The 18930-nt window shown below is 34.2% G+C and overlaps 1 protein-coding gene across 2 annotated transcripts in view; it reads right to left on the reverse strand.

The window, feature by feature from the left end:
• The window catches only part of Col11a1 (collagen type XI alpha 1 chain), a 171795-nt gene that overhangs the window by 23194 nt on the left and 129671 nt on the right, over nt 1–18930 (reverse strand). For both annotated transcript variants that reach the window (XM_026778271.1, XM_005371661.3), the window contains 10 exons: nt 17687–17740; nt 17115–17222; nt 14261–14314; nt 12345–12398; nt 11022–11075; nt 7854–7907; nt 7152–7259; nt 6874–6927; nt 5914–5967; nt 4711–4764 (listed from right to left, as the gene is read on the reverse strand). In XM_026778271.1, the coding sequence (XP_026634072.1) occupies nt 4711–4764; nt 5914–5967; nt 6874–6927; nt 7152–7259; nt 7854–7907; nt 11022–11075; nt 12345–12398; nt 14261–14314; nt 17115–17222; nt 17687–17740 (648 nt within the window). The remainder of the gene's footprint in view (nt 1–4710; nt 4765–5913; nt 5968–6873; nt 6928–7151; nt 7260–7853; nt 7908–11021; nt 11076–12344; nt 12399–14260; nt 14315–17114; nt 17223–17686; nt 17741–18930) is intronic.

The raw sequence follows: 18930 nt of genomic DNA on the forward strand, positions 1-18930 counted from the left end.
AGGAAGGAAGGAAGGAAGGAAGGAAGGAAGGAAGGAAGGAAGGAGAAAAGAAGAGAGGGAGAGAGGTTAGGAGGGAGGAAAGGAGAAGGAAAGGAAGGAATGAAGGAAGGAAGGAAAGAAAGAAGGAAAGAAGGAAGAAAGAAAGTGAAATATATTTCACTCAGTGTTGTAGAATATAGCACTGTAGAAAAAACAGCCACTAACTCATCAGATAGGTTATGTCTGCTTATAAGAAACCATCATGAGTGGGACTGTCAACTATTAACGTCAGAGAAAACAGTAAGAAAGAAGAATCACTTAATCCTTTTTTGAGGGGCTAGTTGCTCAGAGCCATTTGTAAGCCACTCTCCCCTAACTTTATTACAACATCAGTAGTAATAGGAAGTACTTGAGTATATACGGGTGCATAGGGGGTGATAATCCCATATGCATAGTTCTGAACAATCCATCATCTAACCTGAAGACTTTCCAATGTGGCTGCACTGGGTAGCCCACACACTGTATGCCCCCCCCACCCAAAACCCATTAGTTTGGGCTGAAAAAAATACCTCAACAGTGAAGTGCACATACTGTACTTGTAGAGTACCTGACATGGGTAATATTCATATTATAATATTATACATGTATATTTATAATAATATATACTTTAAGAAAATATTTAAACTCAATAGTCCTCCTAATTGAACCTTGGTGGAACCATATTTTGGCTTAATTTGTGGATCTATAGATTCTGTTTACATTTCTTCAAAGAAGGCCTTGTAACAATCAATTTTAGAAATATTTGAATTGAAGGCTAGGGATTGAACACTCACTATATAGATAAATTGTGTGCTGAAATTCCATAGGTCATTGATAAGTGCTTTAAGAAAGTATACTTTTGTTATCAGATATTACAATTATGACACAAGGTACACGTGCTACAATATTATAACTTAATTTTTCTACTTGTTCAATAACTATTAGAATGATGTTTCTAAGTATAATTGTCACACACAATGTTCTAATCAATACTCTATTAGTCTTAGCCATTTATGAGATTCATGCAGAAAAAAATGGCAACATCAGTTACTAGTAATTTCAACTTCCATTATAAAACATTATAGCAAATCAGTTATTGGTTTACTTTCCTTTTGCCTCCAAAGCGGGCAAATTAAAGATAAAAGATATGTTTCTTTGGATAAAATCTATATGATGCATACTGAAGACTGTACATTTTGGGTGGGTTAAAGAGAGTTGTTTGTAACGTATTGAACTATCTCATCAGCCTGCTGAAGAATGATTACAGTTATAGTGTAGAAGGGTTGTTAAATCATTGGTCATGTCTCTGAAGATGCTGGTCATTAACACACATCTCCAGCGGCTATTTATCTCTGGGACAGAGAATTAAGAAATTACCCCTGTGGTTTACAGATCTTCACTTTTGATCTTAATACTCAGATCCTTTGCTCATTCTTGACACATAGGACATCTCAGACTACAATAACATAGTGTGAAACTTCCCGCCACTCTTTACATGACCATAAAATCAAATGTTTGATTTGCTGTTGGAGCTCTAAACATACTACTTACATCTCCTTGGTGAAATTGTTCTAGCAAGAGTCAGTTCTAGAAATATTTGAATAATAGTCATTTAATTTGCGGAATTTTAATGCAGGCTTTGCCCTATGGTTCCTCTCCACCCCGAATCATTTTGCCATCTTTCTTCTACTTTACAAGTTCAAGCAGCCATGTGCTGGTGGTGCAAGCCATTAATCCCAGCACTAGGGAGGCAGAGACAGCAGATCTCTGTAAGTTCGAGGTTAACCTGGTCTACAAGAGCTAGTTTCAGGATAGGCAAAACTACAGACAAACCCTGTTGAGAGAAAGAGAGAGAGAGACACACACACACACACACACACACACACACACAGAGAGAGAGAGAGAGAGAGAGAGACAGACAGACAGACAGACAGAGACAGAGACAGAGAGAGACAGAGACAGAGAGAGAGACAGACAGAGAGAGAGAGCTCAATATTTAATTCTTAATGTTAAGGTGAGCTGTATCTCATTATTAAAGCGTTGGACAATGGAGTAGCTTTTCACACCATTAAATAGATCTTATATTGATGGAGGAAAGTGGATTACTTGTCAATCAGATAAAGTCAGTTTAGTATGTTGGTTAATTTAACTTAATGTAAAAAGCAATTAAGCACTTTGAGCTGAGGAGAACTCAGGTTAGATTTAATGACTTCACATGCCAAAGGAGGAAGGCCTGCATGCGTAGTGCTCAATAGTGCTCACTCAGTTTGATCCACTACATCAAAATGAATATGAGTAGTATTGTAAGCTTAGTGCAGTCACCTCAGATACCATACAACATGTAATACATCTATTCAAAGTCTTTCTATTGTGCTTACAGAGTGAGCATCATAGCTTAAAAACAATCCTTTATATTTTTAATTGGTATTTAGAATAAATAGGCAGATAAACTGCAATTTTGATAAGGATTATCTTCAAGTAATTCACCAAAAATCAACCCATTTTCAAAGTGACTTCATAACATGATTCATCCAAGGGATATGAAATAATACAACTGAAATTTAATTTATTTTAAAATATCTAAAATTTCAAAATGGAAAGTTTATAAAAATCAGTTCAGGTTGTAGTGCTGAGATACAAAGGTTAAATGAGAGAAAATGTTAGTAAGAGTAAGATAACTCTAGAAATAAGTAGTATTTTTAATTAATCTGTGATTTTGGGTCACTGAAGAATAAGTCATTTGAGAAAGTAATTTTTATGTTAACCACACAGTTTATAAACATATAGATTAGACAGAAAAAGAAGTCTGTATAGAAAACATTGAAGATGATATGGGTGAAAGACACGAGTATAGAACATTCACTACGAGAACTGTAAAGCATTAAGTACCTTGCAGTAAAAATATAGGATGTTTGGATAGAAAAATATTCAAGTAATAAGGTTTAATAATGAATAAAATGTCCTCCAGTGAGAGTAGCCTATGTAGACAAGCAATTCATTCTTGCTGGATTTTTTTTCCAAAAATTTAAAGAACTAAGAACAATTATCCAAAAACCATCCCTAGATTAACAGGGAGACAGCCTAATTCATTCTACAAGGCAAACATTGCCCTTGTAATGAAACCAGACAAGGACACTAAAGAAGCAGTTGAAGTATATATTATCACTGATGATCACAACTCAGGATTATAAATTAACAATAAATGAAATCAAACATCAAATAAAATTACTCATTAAGGTCAAGTGAGATGTATTTAAACATTTAAAAGACAGCTCTAATATAAAATGACTAAATATATTGCACACAACAGTGAAGAATGAAAGCCATGTGACATTGTCAATGGATGTAAAAGAGTAAAAGTAGATTTAAAATACGGTCTGGTACTCCCTTTACTGATTATATTTCCAGAGGGAATCAAATCCACCTACCAAATGCTCCCTGCACTTTTATACTCCATGCAGCACCAGTATGACTGCTAAGATAGTGAATCCAACAGACAGATGAATGTCTACAGAAAATGTGACAATAATATCTAATGGGGTACAAGTCAGCCAGACAGAAAGGTGAGATCCTGTCATTTGTGGGAAATTGAATGGAATTGGAGAGCATTATGTCATGTGACATAAGGTAGACATGGACACCAGAAGACAAATGGCTCTTGTCTTCACTTATATATAACAGTTAAAGTGAACACAGGATAGTTTTACTAAGAAGAATGGGGAGGGAACAGGATAAAACATTACTAGCTAACAAGTACAAAAACAGATATAGAGATAACAATTTTAGTTTTTAATTGACCTCAGTTGTTGTGGGATGACTATAGTTCACAATAACCTAACACAGAGTCTACATACATCTCAAAGGCAGAAGCTTCAAATATAAGAAGCACAGGAAAGATCATAGACCTGTTTTGTTAATGTATATTCTAAATATGCATCTTTATCCATTAATACCTTAAATTATTATTTCTAATTAAACTAAAATATTTAAATCCCTTTTAAGATGCTATATAGTCAATATCCTGCTTTTTTTTCAATAATTTACATGTATTTATTTACATTATGTTTGTCTTCATGTGCACAAAAGAATATGCACACGGTCAGACCAAAACACAGCTTTGCAGGGGTCAGTTATCTCCTTTGGTCACATGGAACTGGAGACTGAACACAGTACAACGGGCTTGTTGATAAGGACTTTTACCCACTGAGACATCTCACCTGCACAGAACCAGTTATTGTGACCATAGCTGCCTCTTTGCTGCTATCATCTTTATGCAAACTCTGCTTCAATAAAAATCATGGTTCCAAGTCCTGAAAATTTGACAACATAAGGTCGTCTATAATATAAACGGGTGCTTGCAGCGAATCTACTGACATGGATTCATGCTTTCATGATGTGTACACTCGACTCTGGGCATTTCACTCTCGTGGAGAATGCCAGAGGCTGGAACAGGAACTGTTCAACAGCCCTCAACATCCGTTTGGAGGAGCAGGTAACTCTCAACAGAGGAGTTGTTTGACTTATTCAGACTGTGACAGTACCACGGTTAAAATGTACTCTGAGTAAGTGAAGATTTTGACATTCTGAAGAAAGTGATTATTTGTCAGCCTCAGATGCTTCCTGGAGCTTGCATGGGTAATACTGATCCAAATGCACAGGGAACAATTGAAATGAAGAATGAGAAAAACTTACTCTCTTTCCAGGAGGACCTGGTGGGCCAGCCTCACCAGATGGACCAGGGGGACCCTAAAAATAAATATAGTTAGATATAAATATAAAATTCACTATTTAATAGGCTGGGTATTTTTCATAACCAACATAATTTCTCCCAGTATAAACTGAAACTGACTTTCATCTCATTGATACATTAAAACCCTCAGCCCCCATTCAGAGACATGAATAGCTTCTAGATAGTGAGCTGGTAAACTTATTTGGCAAACTCTTCATGGATAGAGGAAAGTTCTTTGGATTTTCTCTATGGAAACTTATACCATTTAAAAAGCAGCAATATAAATTCAGCAAACACTTGACATATACATTTATAAGTTTGATAATAGACTACAAACTTTTAACATTTTGATTTACTACCTATAAACTTCTCACACAGCACTAGTGATTTTTGTTCCACTGTGTAAATAACTATGTGAGGATATACGTCATAAGTATACCTTAGATTTCCAATACCTAAAAAACAGAACCTTGTAAGAAACTCACAATTCTTGAGAACTACTTAATTTAACACCTTTAATATTTTCTCCTTTCCTAAGTAGCCCATGTGGCCGAAACATTTCTGTGTCTATACAAAAAATATTAAATTGTCTATACTATGTTTCATTTAGCCACTTGGCTGAAATAGCATGTGAACTACAACAAGCTACCAGTCTGATATTCTTACTTTTATATTCATTATTTGTGTTTACAATGTATTATCTTTTCATAAACAAGTGGAAGTGTGGGTATCTTTGACTGTTTTGCCCGATTTGGGGATCTTTTTTCTCCTGCTGGGTTACCTCAACCAGCCTTGGCTTCACGGTCTGTGCACTGTCTTATTCTACCTTGTGCTGCTGTATTAGGTTCGTGGCCCTGAAAGGCCTGCTCTTTTCTGTGGAAAAAAAGGGGTTTTGTCTTGGGAAAAGGAGAGCTAGAGAAGACTATGAGTGGAGGGCGGGGAAGTTACTGGTGAGATGTATTGAATGTGAGGAGACAAGATAAATTAAGAAAAATAAATAATTAACAGTGGGACAAGCTCATCAACAGATGATGGCATCCTTTGAGAAGGGCATACAGAAAATACACAATAAACTTTAATTGTAAAAGAGTAATCATGTTGAAATGACTTTTTAAAATGCATGGAGCTATAGAAGATGATGAAAAATAGTAAGGTTTCTTGCCTACCGGTTGCCCTGGATCTCCATCTTCGCCCTTGTCACCTCCAACACCATCTTGCCCCTGTAATTGACAGTGAAAATTAACCCAAATATTTCTTATTATATCTTATTATTATAAAGGTATAAAACTTACACCGACTACTTTGGTATAGTGTTCAAATAAACTGTGATCAGATGGATAAATGAAATTATAATACTTATTTTTTAGATAATGGCACCTCTTCCTCTTTCCATAAATACTTGGGAAATCATAAATGAGGAAGACTCACTTGATATATAAGACTAGTGCTTCAGTTCACAAGGAACAGACATAATACAATTCAAAGTAGGATTTGCATAATAAATGGAACTAAGAAATAAAGGCTTAACCAGGCGGTGGTGGCACATGTCTTTAATCCCAGCACTCTGGAGCTAGAGGCAGGTGGATCTCTGAGAGTGCAAGGACAGCCTGGTCTACAAGAGCTAGTTCTAGGATAGGCATCAAAGCTACTCAGAGAAACCCTGTCTTGAAAGACCATAAAAAAGAAAATAAAAGAAAAGAAGGGAGGGAGGGAAGGAGGGAGGGAGGGAGGGAGGGAGGAAGGAAGGAAGGAAGGAAGGAAGGAAGGAAGGAAGGAAGGAAGGAAGGAAGGAAGGAAGGAAGGAAGGAAGGAAGGAAGGAAGGAAGGAAGGAAGGAAGGAAGGAAGGAAGGAAGGTCAGTCTTGAACTTTATAATAAAAGTATAGCTGCTACTTTTGCTTGGGTAATCCAAAAAAGTTTCAAGAATTGTTTAAATGAAGCAGGCAGTCACATAACAGAGTGCAAGAATCACCGGTTATATAAATGTTGTGGTCGGTGTCATTTCTGTTTGTTTCATTTGTCTTTCTGTCTTTAAAGTTCATTTATAAGATAATTTTTTAAGTTGCTACTGTAGACTGACGGAACACCCACACTAAATCATCCTTTTTATTTCTCTACAAGACTTACTGCAGGGCCAGGTTCCCCAGGTGGACCAGGATCTCCAGGAAAACCAACAGGCCCCTAGAGAGACATTGTAAAAAAATAAATAAATAGAATAAAACAAAAGTTTCATAATGCTATTTTTTTTAGTGCTTCAAGAGATTAGAGTCATAGTATTGGCTGGTTAGATATATTCTTCAGACAGGAAAAAAAATTGAAAAGAGCAAAGAATGCATGCAAATATTTTTTATGAAAAGCTAGGAGAGGATCAAACACAAATTTCATCATAAAGAGAACAAACTCACTGGGTTCCCCTTGGGACCATCATCACCAGGTGGCCCCTTAGCACCAGCAGGACCTGCAGCACCAGGAGGCCCAGCTTCTCCTTTCTCTCCTCTCTCTCCTTTGGGACCCTAAAGAATACAACCAAAAGCAGCAATTACTTTATACGCACTGTTTCAAGATTTTAACCTCAATACTGTGGGTTGTATAATTCTCTGCTTTTATAGTCTGTATACTACAATGCAAAATTTCTAACAGAATCCAAACTGAATTAATTAGATGCCAGTAGTCATGAACCCTGCTGCTAGATTTTCAAAATATTTCTAGATTGTCATGGGAATGTAATAGTTTTATGATCAGTTTAATTTATTTTAGAATAATCCATTTTAATTAACAAATATTTAGTTAATGCGGGAAGGAAATTGTTGCTTTGTTTCTATTATGGACAGTTCACTAAACACAATGTTGCATAATGAACACCTTAGGTTTAAAAGACGAAACTCATGCAAATGTGACCGTTTAAATCTTAGATACTAATCAAAATATGCAGAGGATTGTCAGTTATTAAACAATAAGTTTCTGTAGTTATGGGCTCAATAAGTAAGTTGGAAAGGAAGAGTAAAAATGAATACTGTTAGGATTCAAGTTCAATGTTCAAACACTCTAAAAGAATTCCTAAATATCTAATGAAGCCTCATAAGGGACTTTAAGACTACAAAACTTACACCTGTGCCGGCTTCACCAGGGGGTCCGGGGTTCCCTGCTTCTCCAGGTTCACCCTACAAAGAAAGCATCAGATAATGGTAAGAACACAGCAATGGTGTTTTCTCTCTGTAATAATGCCCTTAGGATGGGCATCCTAATTTAGACCAGCCTCTACCTTACTTTACTGCTTAAAACACATCAAAAGTCTAATAAGAAGGAGAACGTGGATTAATCACAATAATTCAAGAGAAGAAATTGAATAAAACCTGCTTTGTTTTGTAAAGATGAAATCCAGCACATGAGCTCAGGTTATCACCAAGCTATAGCAACAATCAGACATTTTCTAACAGTTTGCATTCGTGCAAAGTCAAAATTCATATTATAATCAGGATTATTAATTTTAAAATGCAAGTTGCTCTTTTTTACTAAACTATAAATCTCTTGCTATTGAAATACATCAGTAAAAACTTGGTGCTATATCGATAATACTATAGAATGAATTTAGGAAGATTAGTGTAAAATAAAGAATTACTTAATCAAAAGTCCTATATTAGATTTTTTAAATATTATAAATCTAATTGTCTTTATGATCTCATTCTAATCCAACTAGATATATGCCATATCATCTGACCAGTGGAGAAAATGTCTTAGAAGCCATAAATCCATATTTAAATGAAGGTAACATGAAGACTATCCAATTTGTAAGGTTTATGTACAAAGAATATTTACCTGCGATTTAGCTACAAAGTCTACTGCTAGAGTGCCCTTCTGAGAAATGCACAGAATATAGTGTCTTATTCCAGTGATTACTCAAGTGAAGGGATGCAGCACACACATACACATACGAACACGCACACACACACAGACACACACAGTGTTCCATTCAACAGTCTTATAGTAGCTCCAACATCAGTGACAGGATTCTGAAACGGATGGGATTCTTCTAGTTCTTAGTTTAATCACTGGTATCACAGGTCTTCCTGCACATGCTAGTAATTCTAGATTGGCTTGAAATTTTCCTTAGTAAGTACAAACAAAATTTCTCAGTCTTCTTAAATACACCACATTTTGATTTCTTAAGGCAGTTGTATAGCTGTGATGGCATCAAGTACTTTCCAGGAATTTCTCAGTTATGGGATTGCCTGAAAATTTTGCCTTCCCCAACATAAGCGGCAAATATACTGTACTTTGGACAATTATTACAAGTAAAATATTGCATTTACATTATATATGAAGAAAGTACTTATTAAACTATCTTAATATGATTAAATAATATACCAGTAATTTTGGGTGATGCTGTTCGCATAAATGAAATGAAACAAAGTACTTTGTCATTCAAATAAATGGCAAAATGTTCACAATAAACATTTATCACATGGAATATATGTGATATTAATTAAAAACCCTGAAAACTCATTGAACACAAAATATTTTCTTATGTGTCATATTACTGTGTAGTATTATTGTGCAAAGTTGGAAATAGAAAAAAACTATATATCTTTAAGTCATCATCAATATATTTGCTCATCTCTTTCCATCTTTGTTAAAAGTAAGTGAAGCAATATTTTGAAAAGATTATGTCAAGTTTTCTAAAATGAAGAAAATAATGGTAGTCAAGAAATGTGTATAGACTGTAAAATGTAAGTGCAAAAACTTCTACTACAAAACCTTTGCAAATAATACATAAATATTCATTTGCTTTAAGGATATTAAAATGGTCTTTATACCTACTAGAAACAAATTCATATGATATAAATCATAACTACTAAAATGAAATCAAAGAAAATACTTAAAACAATTTTTTTTTGTTTACAGTGTCCATGACATAGGTGAAGCACACTGAAATGTCTATTGAAACTATTAAATATAAATCTAATTGTCTTTAGAACCCAGAAGATATGTTTCCAAGAAAGAAGGCAAAGGGGAACAATCGGTAGTATTTTTCAAGACAGTGGTGTCTCGGTTGGTGGTCTTGTCTTATGCTTTTTATGCTAGAACTATTAATCGCACTGAGAATTTTTCTTCGAATAACTCTGTCTGTCTCAACATATATCTTTCTCCATAAGATTATAAACAAATTTCTTAAAAGCAATTGTCAAAGAAACTACATTCTTTATCCACTAAGAACTAGAAAATATAATTTGTTTCTAATTTAGTAATTATGAGATATTTGAATAGTGAAACATCTGAAGTTAATTATAAATACAAGAGTTGGGGTGAAAAGCAAGAGGAAACACCAATATGATGTTTATCAGTCTAATTCCACTGTTTTTAGAGGGTTAACTATTTTAATGAACATAAATGAAGTTAATTATAAAATAAAATGTGTCAAAAAGAATTAAAAGCAAAGAAGAGAATCATGTTTCAATGTTGGACTAAGAACACTACAGCTATCCCATTTTACATACCTTCCCGGTATAATATTTTATGGTATAAATAAATTTTTGGTTCTTCCAAACTGGTGAATCATTTTCTCAAGTAAATGTCAATGACAATTTTCTTAAAAATTCTATTAAGATGTGAAGTTGAATACATAAATAAAAAAAAATCAAAGAATCATTTTGACATTTTCAAAAAAAGGAAGAATGGATTTTTTAAGATGAAATAATGTTTACCAGGAAAAGGGGCTGTTCTGTGCACAGATGTTATGGCACATGCCAAGAGCTTTGAAAAATGCCAGAGATGGGCTGAGGGGTAGCAATGAGAAGGTGACAAAAATCAGTGATTAATTGTTTTCTGATGTGAAAGACTCCTTTCGTCTGCGGATCCGTTGTAGAAGTGTTTCCTTTGCTTTTAAGTACCAAGTGTCACTAATGAAAGGCACTGTAGTCTCGTCAGACTTTCAGAGGCTGAAGTGGAGCTTGGCATCGTCACTTTCTAATGAAGAAACATTCACCAAATCACTGCAATTAACTAAGCCTCAGCTTTCCTTTCACGGAAGCAGAGCGCGATGACTCCAACACAGCCCCGAAACAGGAAATAATCTGAGCGCGGCATTCCTTGCCACAGGTGTCGCTACAAAACATCAGCGTTTAATTTCAATCTGTGTAGGTTCTAGAATAAATAATACTGAATTGGGGAATATATGTAGACCACTTAGCACCAAACTTATGGTAGCGATATGTAAAATATGTCCAGCAATGATCAAAGCTCTTGATTTCTGGCTCTCTTAGCCAGCATGCGCTTACCTTTTGTCCCACCCCACCAACAGAACCGATAGAGCCTGGGGGTCCTTGTGGTCCCTGAGAAGAAGAAAAAGAAATGGAGTTATACTTCTAATACAATGTTCTGTTCACACACATATAACTAGAGTGTTCAAAGTGAGTATTATGTACAGGAATACTGAGCAAATTGAGGGGGTGAAACAAAAAGTAATGACCTTTTCAGTTGCCACATTTATTAACAGCGAATAATTTAATATATTACATCAGGTTTTAGCTTCCCCAGGATTGGAGCATAAGGCAAAGAGATTTTCCAAACTTTGCCATGTATTTGTTGGTTGAAACAAAATTCCAATGTCTATGCCCATGGGAAAAATCAGGACAGTTTTACAATATGATTTTATATTGAATCAGAGTCATGACTGTATTTAAAAAGAACTTACTGCATGAGAAAAACAAACCCTTTATACACTGCTAAGCATGAGATTCCCTTCAGGGAATCTAATGACAGCTGAATATCTTTTCTAGTTGAGCAGCGACTGATATCTTTTATCAGTTCTGATCTGATAAAATTAAAGGCACGTAGGAGAGAAAATAAATCTCATCCAAAAGAATGTGGAAAACAGGTGGCTTCATTTGCCAAACATGAAGTCGGAAGCAGATAACATAGACTAGAAATCTTTTGAAGGTCATGGTAGCAGAGAAGCATTATTACTTTTCCAAATTCTCTAATACCCATCAGAATACTGATTCAGTTTTTAAGGGGAGTTTCCTTCTTAAATAACCGAGAAGAGACTGTTTTCTCTCAATGAGAAAGAATGCACAAATGCACATATTTCTCTGATGGATTTATAGACTCAAAATGCAGGAGGTAAAACATTTAGGTAAAAACTTTTATGTGGATACATATGTAACAGGTGTTTAGAGCACACACCTAGGCCAGTATATTCAAAGACAATTACAAACCTCTCACATCACTGCCAATGAGAAATCTTAAACTTAAGAATCCAACAACCATTTATAGAACATTTATCATATATCAGCAACAGTATAAGTACACTATTCTGAGCCATATGATTTATAATAATACAAATGATATTTTTTCACCAATAAATATATATTAAGTGTGATCTGGGTGTGTTTTATATTAGTGGTAAATTTTTCAGGGGAAAGGCCATTTCTTACTTTCTATTGAAATGGCATGAGTAGATGATCATTGGGTTCTCATCCACTTCTATGTATAAATCATGATGTAATTATCTCCATTATATATCATAAACCATCTGCCAGAATGTAATACTGACACAGAATAGTCTTCAGAATTAACTAGCATACACTTCAATTACTTACATCACCTCCATTGGGACCTTGGGGGCCTCGTGGGCCAGGAGGACCTGGTGGACCCTAAAAAGGCAAAGAAACAATGTTTGCCAAGATCACATGCAAATGTGGTTAACATTTTTATCTTATAAGATAACTAAGATAGGCTATGAAATCACAGGCAGAAAAGAACACCAGGGTTACCAACATGCTGGATGAAGACAATATCACATCACACCAGCAAATGACCCTTTACTAACTGATAGGAAATTAACACTTCAGAAAAAAACTAAAAGAATAGAAACACAGCACAGGAAGTCTACTGTTGGTATATAATATTGACAGTATAGGCAGTGACGTTATAAAAGAATATACCCAAGCATAAAGTAATTATAACATTGAAATCACAACAATAACAAAAAGAAAACCAACAATGGACTAGTTTTAGAACTAGGGAGTCAAATAAAAGAATATTTGTTTTTTATTTGTGTAGCATGGTGTGGTGTATGAATTCTCAGGTTTGACATTATAGAATTGGAAATATTTAGTTGTATTTCTACAATAAAGTTTCTATGTCCTCGATATACATTAAAATTATCACAGAACATTTCTTAAAACACTTCTGGCAACATCCCTACTTCTAGGTTGAAGTTAAGATAGTTCAAAGTAAAGAAATAAGTAAAATAACATGATAAAATATGAAATAAAGAGAATAGACTGTAGTGAATCCCTAGTCATTAGTATTTTTAAAATCTCAGTCAAATTCACTGCCACAATGGAAGCTTTTCCTATTCTGACCAATAGTATGCTCAAAGAGAATATATCGGTAACTCATGGAACCGCAGCACTCGATCTAGAAAAATGAACTGTAATGTTTGTCTCACTGCTTCAGAGTATGACCTACTCAGCCATGTATCCTATTTATTCCTCCAGTTGAGTTGCTGATTATAGGAATAATTTCAAAGTATATAATAAATCTGGGTGTTGCTCTTAAAGAGAAAGAAATGTAACTTCCAACTGTAAAACTTCAAAATATGAGTAGATCCCATGCCCGGGTGCAGGTGGTCAACACAAAGCAAACTCAATGGTATTTTTGTACATGCTTTTGTCCTAATGATATTTTTCTTGTATGTTTTGGTTTCTATTTTCTTGGGATTTTATGTTTCTTGGGTTTTTTTTTGTTATTGTCATTTGTTTTAAGAGACAGGGCATGGAGTAGGTAGGTGGGAAGGGGTTGGGGAGGGGCAAATATGATCACAATATATAGTATAAAAATGTTTATTGACATAAAAATATTAAATATCTATTTTGAAGTAAAGCAAAATTGTCAGAAATGATGGAAGGAAAGCAATTAAAACTTCATCATATATAGGACCTCATCATATATAAGTTTCAAATACTTTGAGCAATTATTCTTTATCACATATATTTGAAAGTTTAGGTTGAGTTCTTAAAGTAAAAATGTCCTAGTTGATAATGAAAAAAACATTTGTTACAATACTCAAACTAATAATAAATTCCTCATTAAACTCAGAAGTTGTTTCACAGGATGATAAAATTTGATGCTCCTTGCATAGTGAGTAATTATAGAATTCCTATCTGAATGCTATGTATTCTTTACCTGTTCCACACCAAAATTCCAAACCAAGAGATTCACAAGACACTAGTATGGAATTGGTTCACACAAATGGTTTAGATTCATTAAATATGGAAACCACCAAATGTTATATGCAAGCACATGACATTATTCTGAAGTGGATGAAGATAAAAGATCAATATTTTTGAAAAATATCAGCAGTTGATTATTACCGATGATCTGAATAGGAAATAGAATTTAGCAGAAGAACAGCACATCACAATAGTTTTGTCAACATTGATGAATTGTAATGAAGCTATGAGTAGTGTTGGCATGCACAATACCATTGAATCTGAAAAACACAACTTACCATGGGTCCAACATCTCCATTTTCACCCTTTTCACCTGGCGGTCCTGGCAAACCCTGAGAAAATACAATGTAAAAGGATGTTGTTCATGTACTTTAAAAGACAGATACATTTGAAGGATTTAGAAATGGCTAAGAGAGTAAAATGCTTTCTGCACAGACATGACGACTTGTATTGGAATCCTCCGAGCCTAAGTTATATCAGACATACTAGCACTGATATGTAACCCCAGTTTACAGAGAGAGGGGTTAGACAGGAGATGGCTTTGTTGGTCTATTAGGCAGCAGCAACACATCAGCAAACATTAAAGAAGTGTCTCAAACAGTAGAAGGCAGAACAAAACCTGAAGTTACCCATAACCTAAACCTACACACAACGAAAAATACTCATTTGTGCTCAAACATACACACACTGACTGCAAAGGCAAGAAAAAAATACTCTCAATAAATTTATATACCAATAAGTAAATACCAAATTAAGAATTTTAAAATTAATTTTCAGAAACAAACATATATTAAAACACTTATAGTCAACTGTTTCCTACATATTATAAAATCTGACTATATTTACAAGTAAAGTCCAAGTTTTGAATAATATTTTAGGTTGAGTTTTGCTAAGATACATAAATCAATAAACAGATAAAATTTGATCTTACAAATACCTAGCTCTTTTCTATTTCTATTATGCATATCTAGGTGAAGCATACATCAATATTGGAACATACTTTTCATTTATACTCACTGTTTTATACTCACTGTAAGCATGATTGTAAATGTCTTTTTTAAAAAAAAAACTTATGCATGTGACTTCCACCAGCACAGTAAAGTTGGCCAAAAGAAGAAGTATTTTATGTTATGTTTGACTGTATTTTGAACCAATTAAAGCAGGGTATTCTCATTATTAGAGATTATGGAGACATACTGAGTGAAATCATCTGGTTGCATGGAACAATTAAGCTAATGATACCCCACCATTCCTCAGTCTTCATAGGTCCTAGTTTAGTCCTGATTCACGGATGAAGCAGATCTGTTTTAATATTTTCATTTTAAGGTGATTTGACACATAAGTGAGAATCAAAAAATAAATTAAGTCAAGAATCTACAATTGCTACATTTCAAAAATTATAATGAAGTATATTGAATATATCATATATTCACAACCATATGAATATACAGATAAATAATAAATTTCAAGTATAAAGTCATTTATGTTAGATAAGATTTCATTATTTATGCTTACTGAAATTGCTAACATTTCATCATCCATGAAGATTCAATTAAACAATATAGATGTAATTTTGAAATTTCTAATTATATTAGCAGTTCTTATATCTGATTTGAAATAATGAAGCATTTTTTCAAAATTTTATATAAATTGTTTCTTCATATCCTCATCATGGAAGGTAATTTCGAACTAGATATTTTCTATAAATTTTGATTATTCTGTTGATTCTATAAATATAAACTATAAAGTCACACCTTCAACCATGAGATTTATGATTTAAGGTTAATTTTACATGATTGAGAATAATCAGCTAAACTAATGGAGAATTCAGAAGTTCAAATAGTTACATATTTACTGCAACCCGACTTTATTTTCTACTTGTTATTTTTTAAAATGTGTTACTTTTCACATATGAAAAAAGATAAGCATTACTCATGACTTTATTATAATTATCTGAGAACATTAATATTTAAACAGAAAAAACAAGAAAGTAATGACTTTTTACTAAACATAGTAATTATTCACTGACTTTTTTACAAAGGTGTATATATATTATAATTTATAATACTGCATCAAAATGTAACTAGCAAAATTATATAATAAAATATTTAATATTAGAAATCAATACTTCTGTGATTTTATTTGTAAATATAAAAATTACACAAATATATATATATATATATATATATATATATATCCCAGTTTCATCTAACATCCTATAACTTCTTAAAATCGTAGGTATTGTGATTTAAATTGTTTTTCTTTTGCAAAATAACTAGTGTGAGGAAAGTAAGTATTATATAGTATCTGAATGTCACTTAAAATCAAGATATCATTGATCAACGTTGGAACAGATGTGTACATAACAAGCAAGTGGAATAAGATAGACAGGTGCTCCAAAGGTTTGCAGGAACCAACAATATCACCTTGAAAGGGAAAAACAATTGGGAGGAGAAACTGGATACAATGATGCAATATTCTTCATGAGAACTTTATGATAAATTGGAATAAAAGTTCTGGATCATTTAGCATTTTACAATTTAATATTTCTTTCTTCAAATGCATGTCATAAACTATAGAATTATCATTTAAGGTATTTTTCTTGATATACCAGCTTATTTTGTCCATTACTTAACACTCGCTGCTGCAGTCAGTCTGCTACTTCATATTCTTTGAAATATTTGTCCTTCATCTGAAATACTGATTCTTCTAGAGAACTATTTCAAGTGACTTCTTTTATCTACTAGAGCTACGAGTCTGTGCTTCATGTTAAAAACAAAAGGGCAATTGAGGTATAGCTTGATGTGTCAGAAACAAAAAGCAAGCAGATGCATATTTGCATGTATGCTCAAAATTAATAATTCTAATGAAAAAGAAGTAAAGCTTTGGTACACACACACGCGCGCGCGCACACACACGCACGCACACACACACGCACACACACACACATGCACACACACACAGACTCCTGTACATTCAATTGCACACACATGTGAACTCACACACACACCATCCCCACATGAAGTGTGCACAGCATTTAATTTCACTTAGAAACCAGGGACACTGTTTTGTTTCCCTGCCCCTGGAAACTGAGAGTGAGCAGGCAGTGAAAACCATGCAGAGGTTTCTTACCTGAAGACCTATGGGTCCAGGAGGCCCTGGGAAGCCCCGTGCGCCCTCATCCCCTTTCTGTCCAAACATTCCCTGTTGTCCTCTGGGACCTGCTTCACCATCTCCTCCCTTGAGAACAGCAAGGTACATATCAGTATTGAAGAATACATAATGATACATGATTATAAAAATGGCAGCCAGATTTATAATCTACTAAAGAATTGCAAAGGAGACTCAAATCCCATGGTTTGCTCCAACTAAGTCATTGTTTGGTTCCCAAGCATTTTCTGTTTCTGTGGTTTAGTTGATTTTGATTTGATCATCTCACCAAACACAGTAAAAGTGATCCAGTAGAAAATATAATGCTCAAATTTATTAGATAATAAAGGATGTTATACTCTAAACTATGCCACATTTTTTAAAAATGTGGCTACATATATTAGATCACTTATGTGTGGCTCAGTGTTTAGCATATGAATAAACTTATTACCTCACAGTGTTACCTGGATATAGGAGTGACATAATTAAATCATAAATTTAATCATAGAATTACAAGTCCCTAAATTGTGGATCAAAGAGGTATGAATACTTACAGCAATTCCAGGGGCACCAACAGGTCCTTGAAGACCTGGGGGACCAGGAGGGCCCTGAAGTAACAAACAAATCAGATATCTTCACATTAAAGCTTCTAAGGGATCAGTAAAATTAAACAAAATACAATGGCTGACCAAGATAAGCAATGACTGACCAAAGTAAACAGTGGTTAACTGAGATCTACTAAGCACCTCTGTACTCTTTTGGAAATTCAGAGATACGGCTTTTTTTTTTTTTTTGATTGTCCTGGAGTCCTGGAACTCACTTTGTAGATTGGACTGGCTTCAGCCTCAAAGAGATCCTCCTACCTCTACCTCCTGAGTGCTGTAATTGCTACAGCAGTCATCAATTATTATATTACCTGAAGACTTATAGTTTCATATGTACAATCAAGATAAAATTGATATTTACTAAAACCATGAAAATGTTCCCCTCTGAAATTGTAGATATCTAAAAAGAGATCTTCCCACTAACCTAAAACAATTTAAAGATGTGTGTATATATATATACATATATATATATGTGTGTGTGTGTGTGTGTCAGAAGGAGCACATAAAAATATACTATACCATTTTCTAATTATCAACAGGGTTCTAAGATGCTGTACATCGAATATATTATTACATGAAAAATTTCTGTGCATACACATGTGTTACACATTCAAGTGCTTAAAACTACTTTGAACAATATAATGGATTATCCATACAAAGACACATCCTTTTGCTCTTGTATTAACTGATAACGCTTTAGATAAATGGAGTCTGTTGGTTTTAGTCTTTTGTCGAGTTCATACAAGCGAGAGCCATTTACAAAGAGGAAAACTCAGTTGAACAAATGCCCCCACAAGACTGAACTGTGTGAAAGATGGTGGGACATTTTCTTATTTGATGACTGACGTGAGAGAGTGAAGCCCATGAGAGGGGTTTTGCTACCACTCAGCCTCTGGTCCTGAATGGTATAAAAAGTAGGCTGAGCAAGGTATAAGAAGAAAGCCAGTAAGCAGCATTTCTCCATGGCCTCGGCATGCATAGGTTCCCTTTCCCTGCCTTAAGTTCCTGTCCTGACACCCTTTGATGATGATTCTGCAATGTAAGATGTCAAAACTTTTATCACTTTTGACCGACATATCTGTGTGATTCTGGTATTCAGAGTCTTTATTTTGATATCCTAAAGAAGCTAAATAAGAAGGTGAACCCAAAGAAAAACATATAGCTATCCTCCTGGGTAGGGGAAGTAGACAAGA

The sequence above is a fragment of the Microtus ochrogaster genome, unplaced genomic scaffold (genome assembly GCF_000317375.1).
Source record: "Microtus ochrogaster isolate Prairie Vole_2 unplaced genomic scaffold, MicOch1.0 UNK119, whole genome shotgun sequence".
Classification (NCBI taxonomy): domain Eukaryota; kingdom Metazoa; phylum Chordata; class Mammalia; order Rodentia; family Cricetidae; genus Microtus; species Microtus ochrogaster.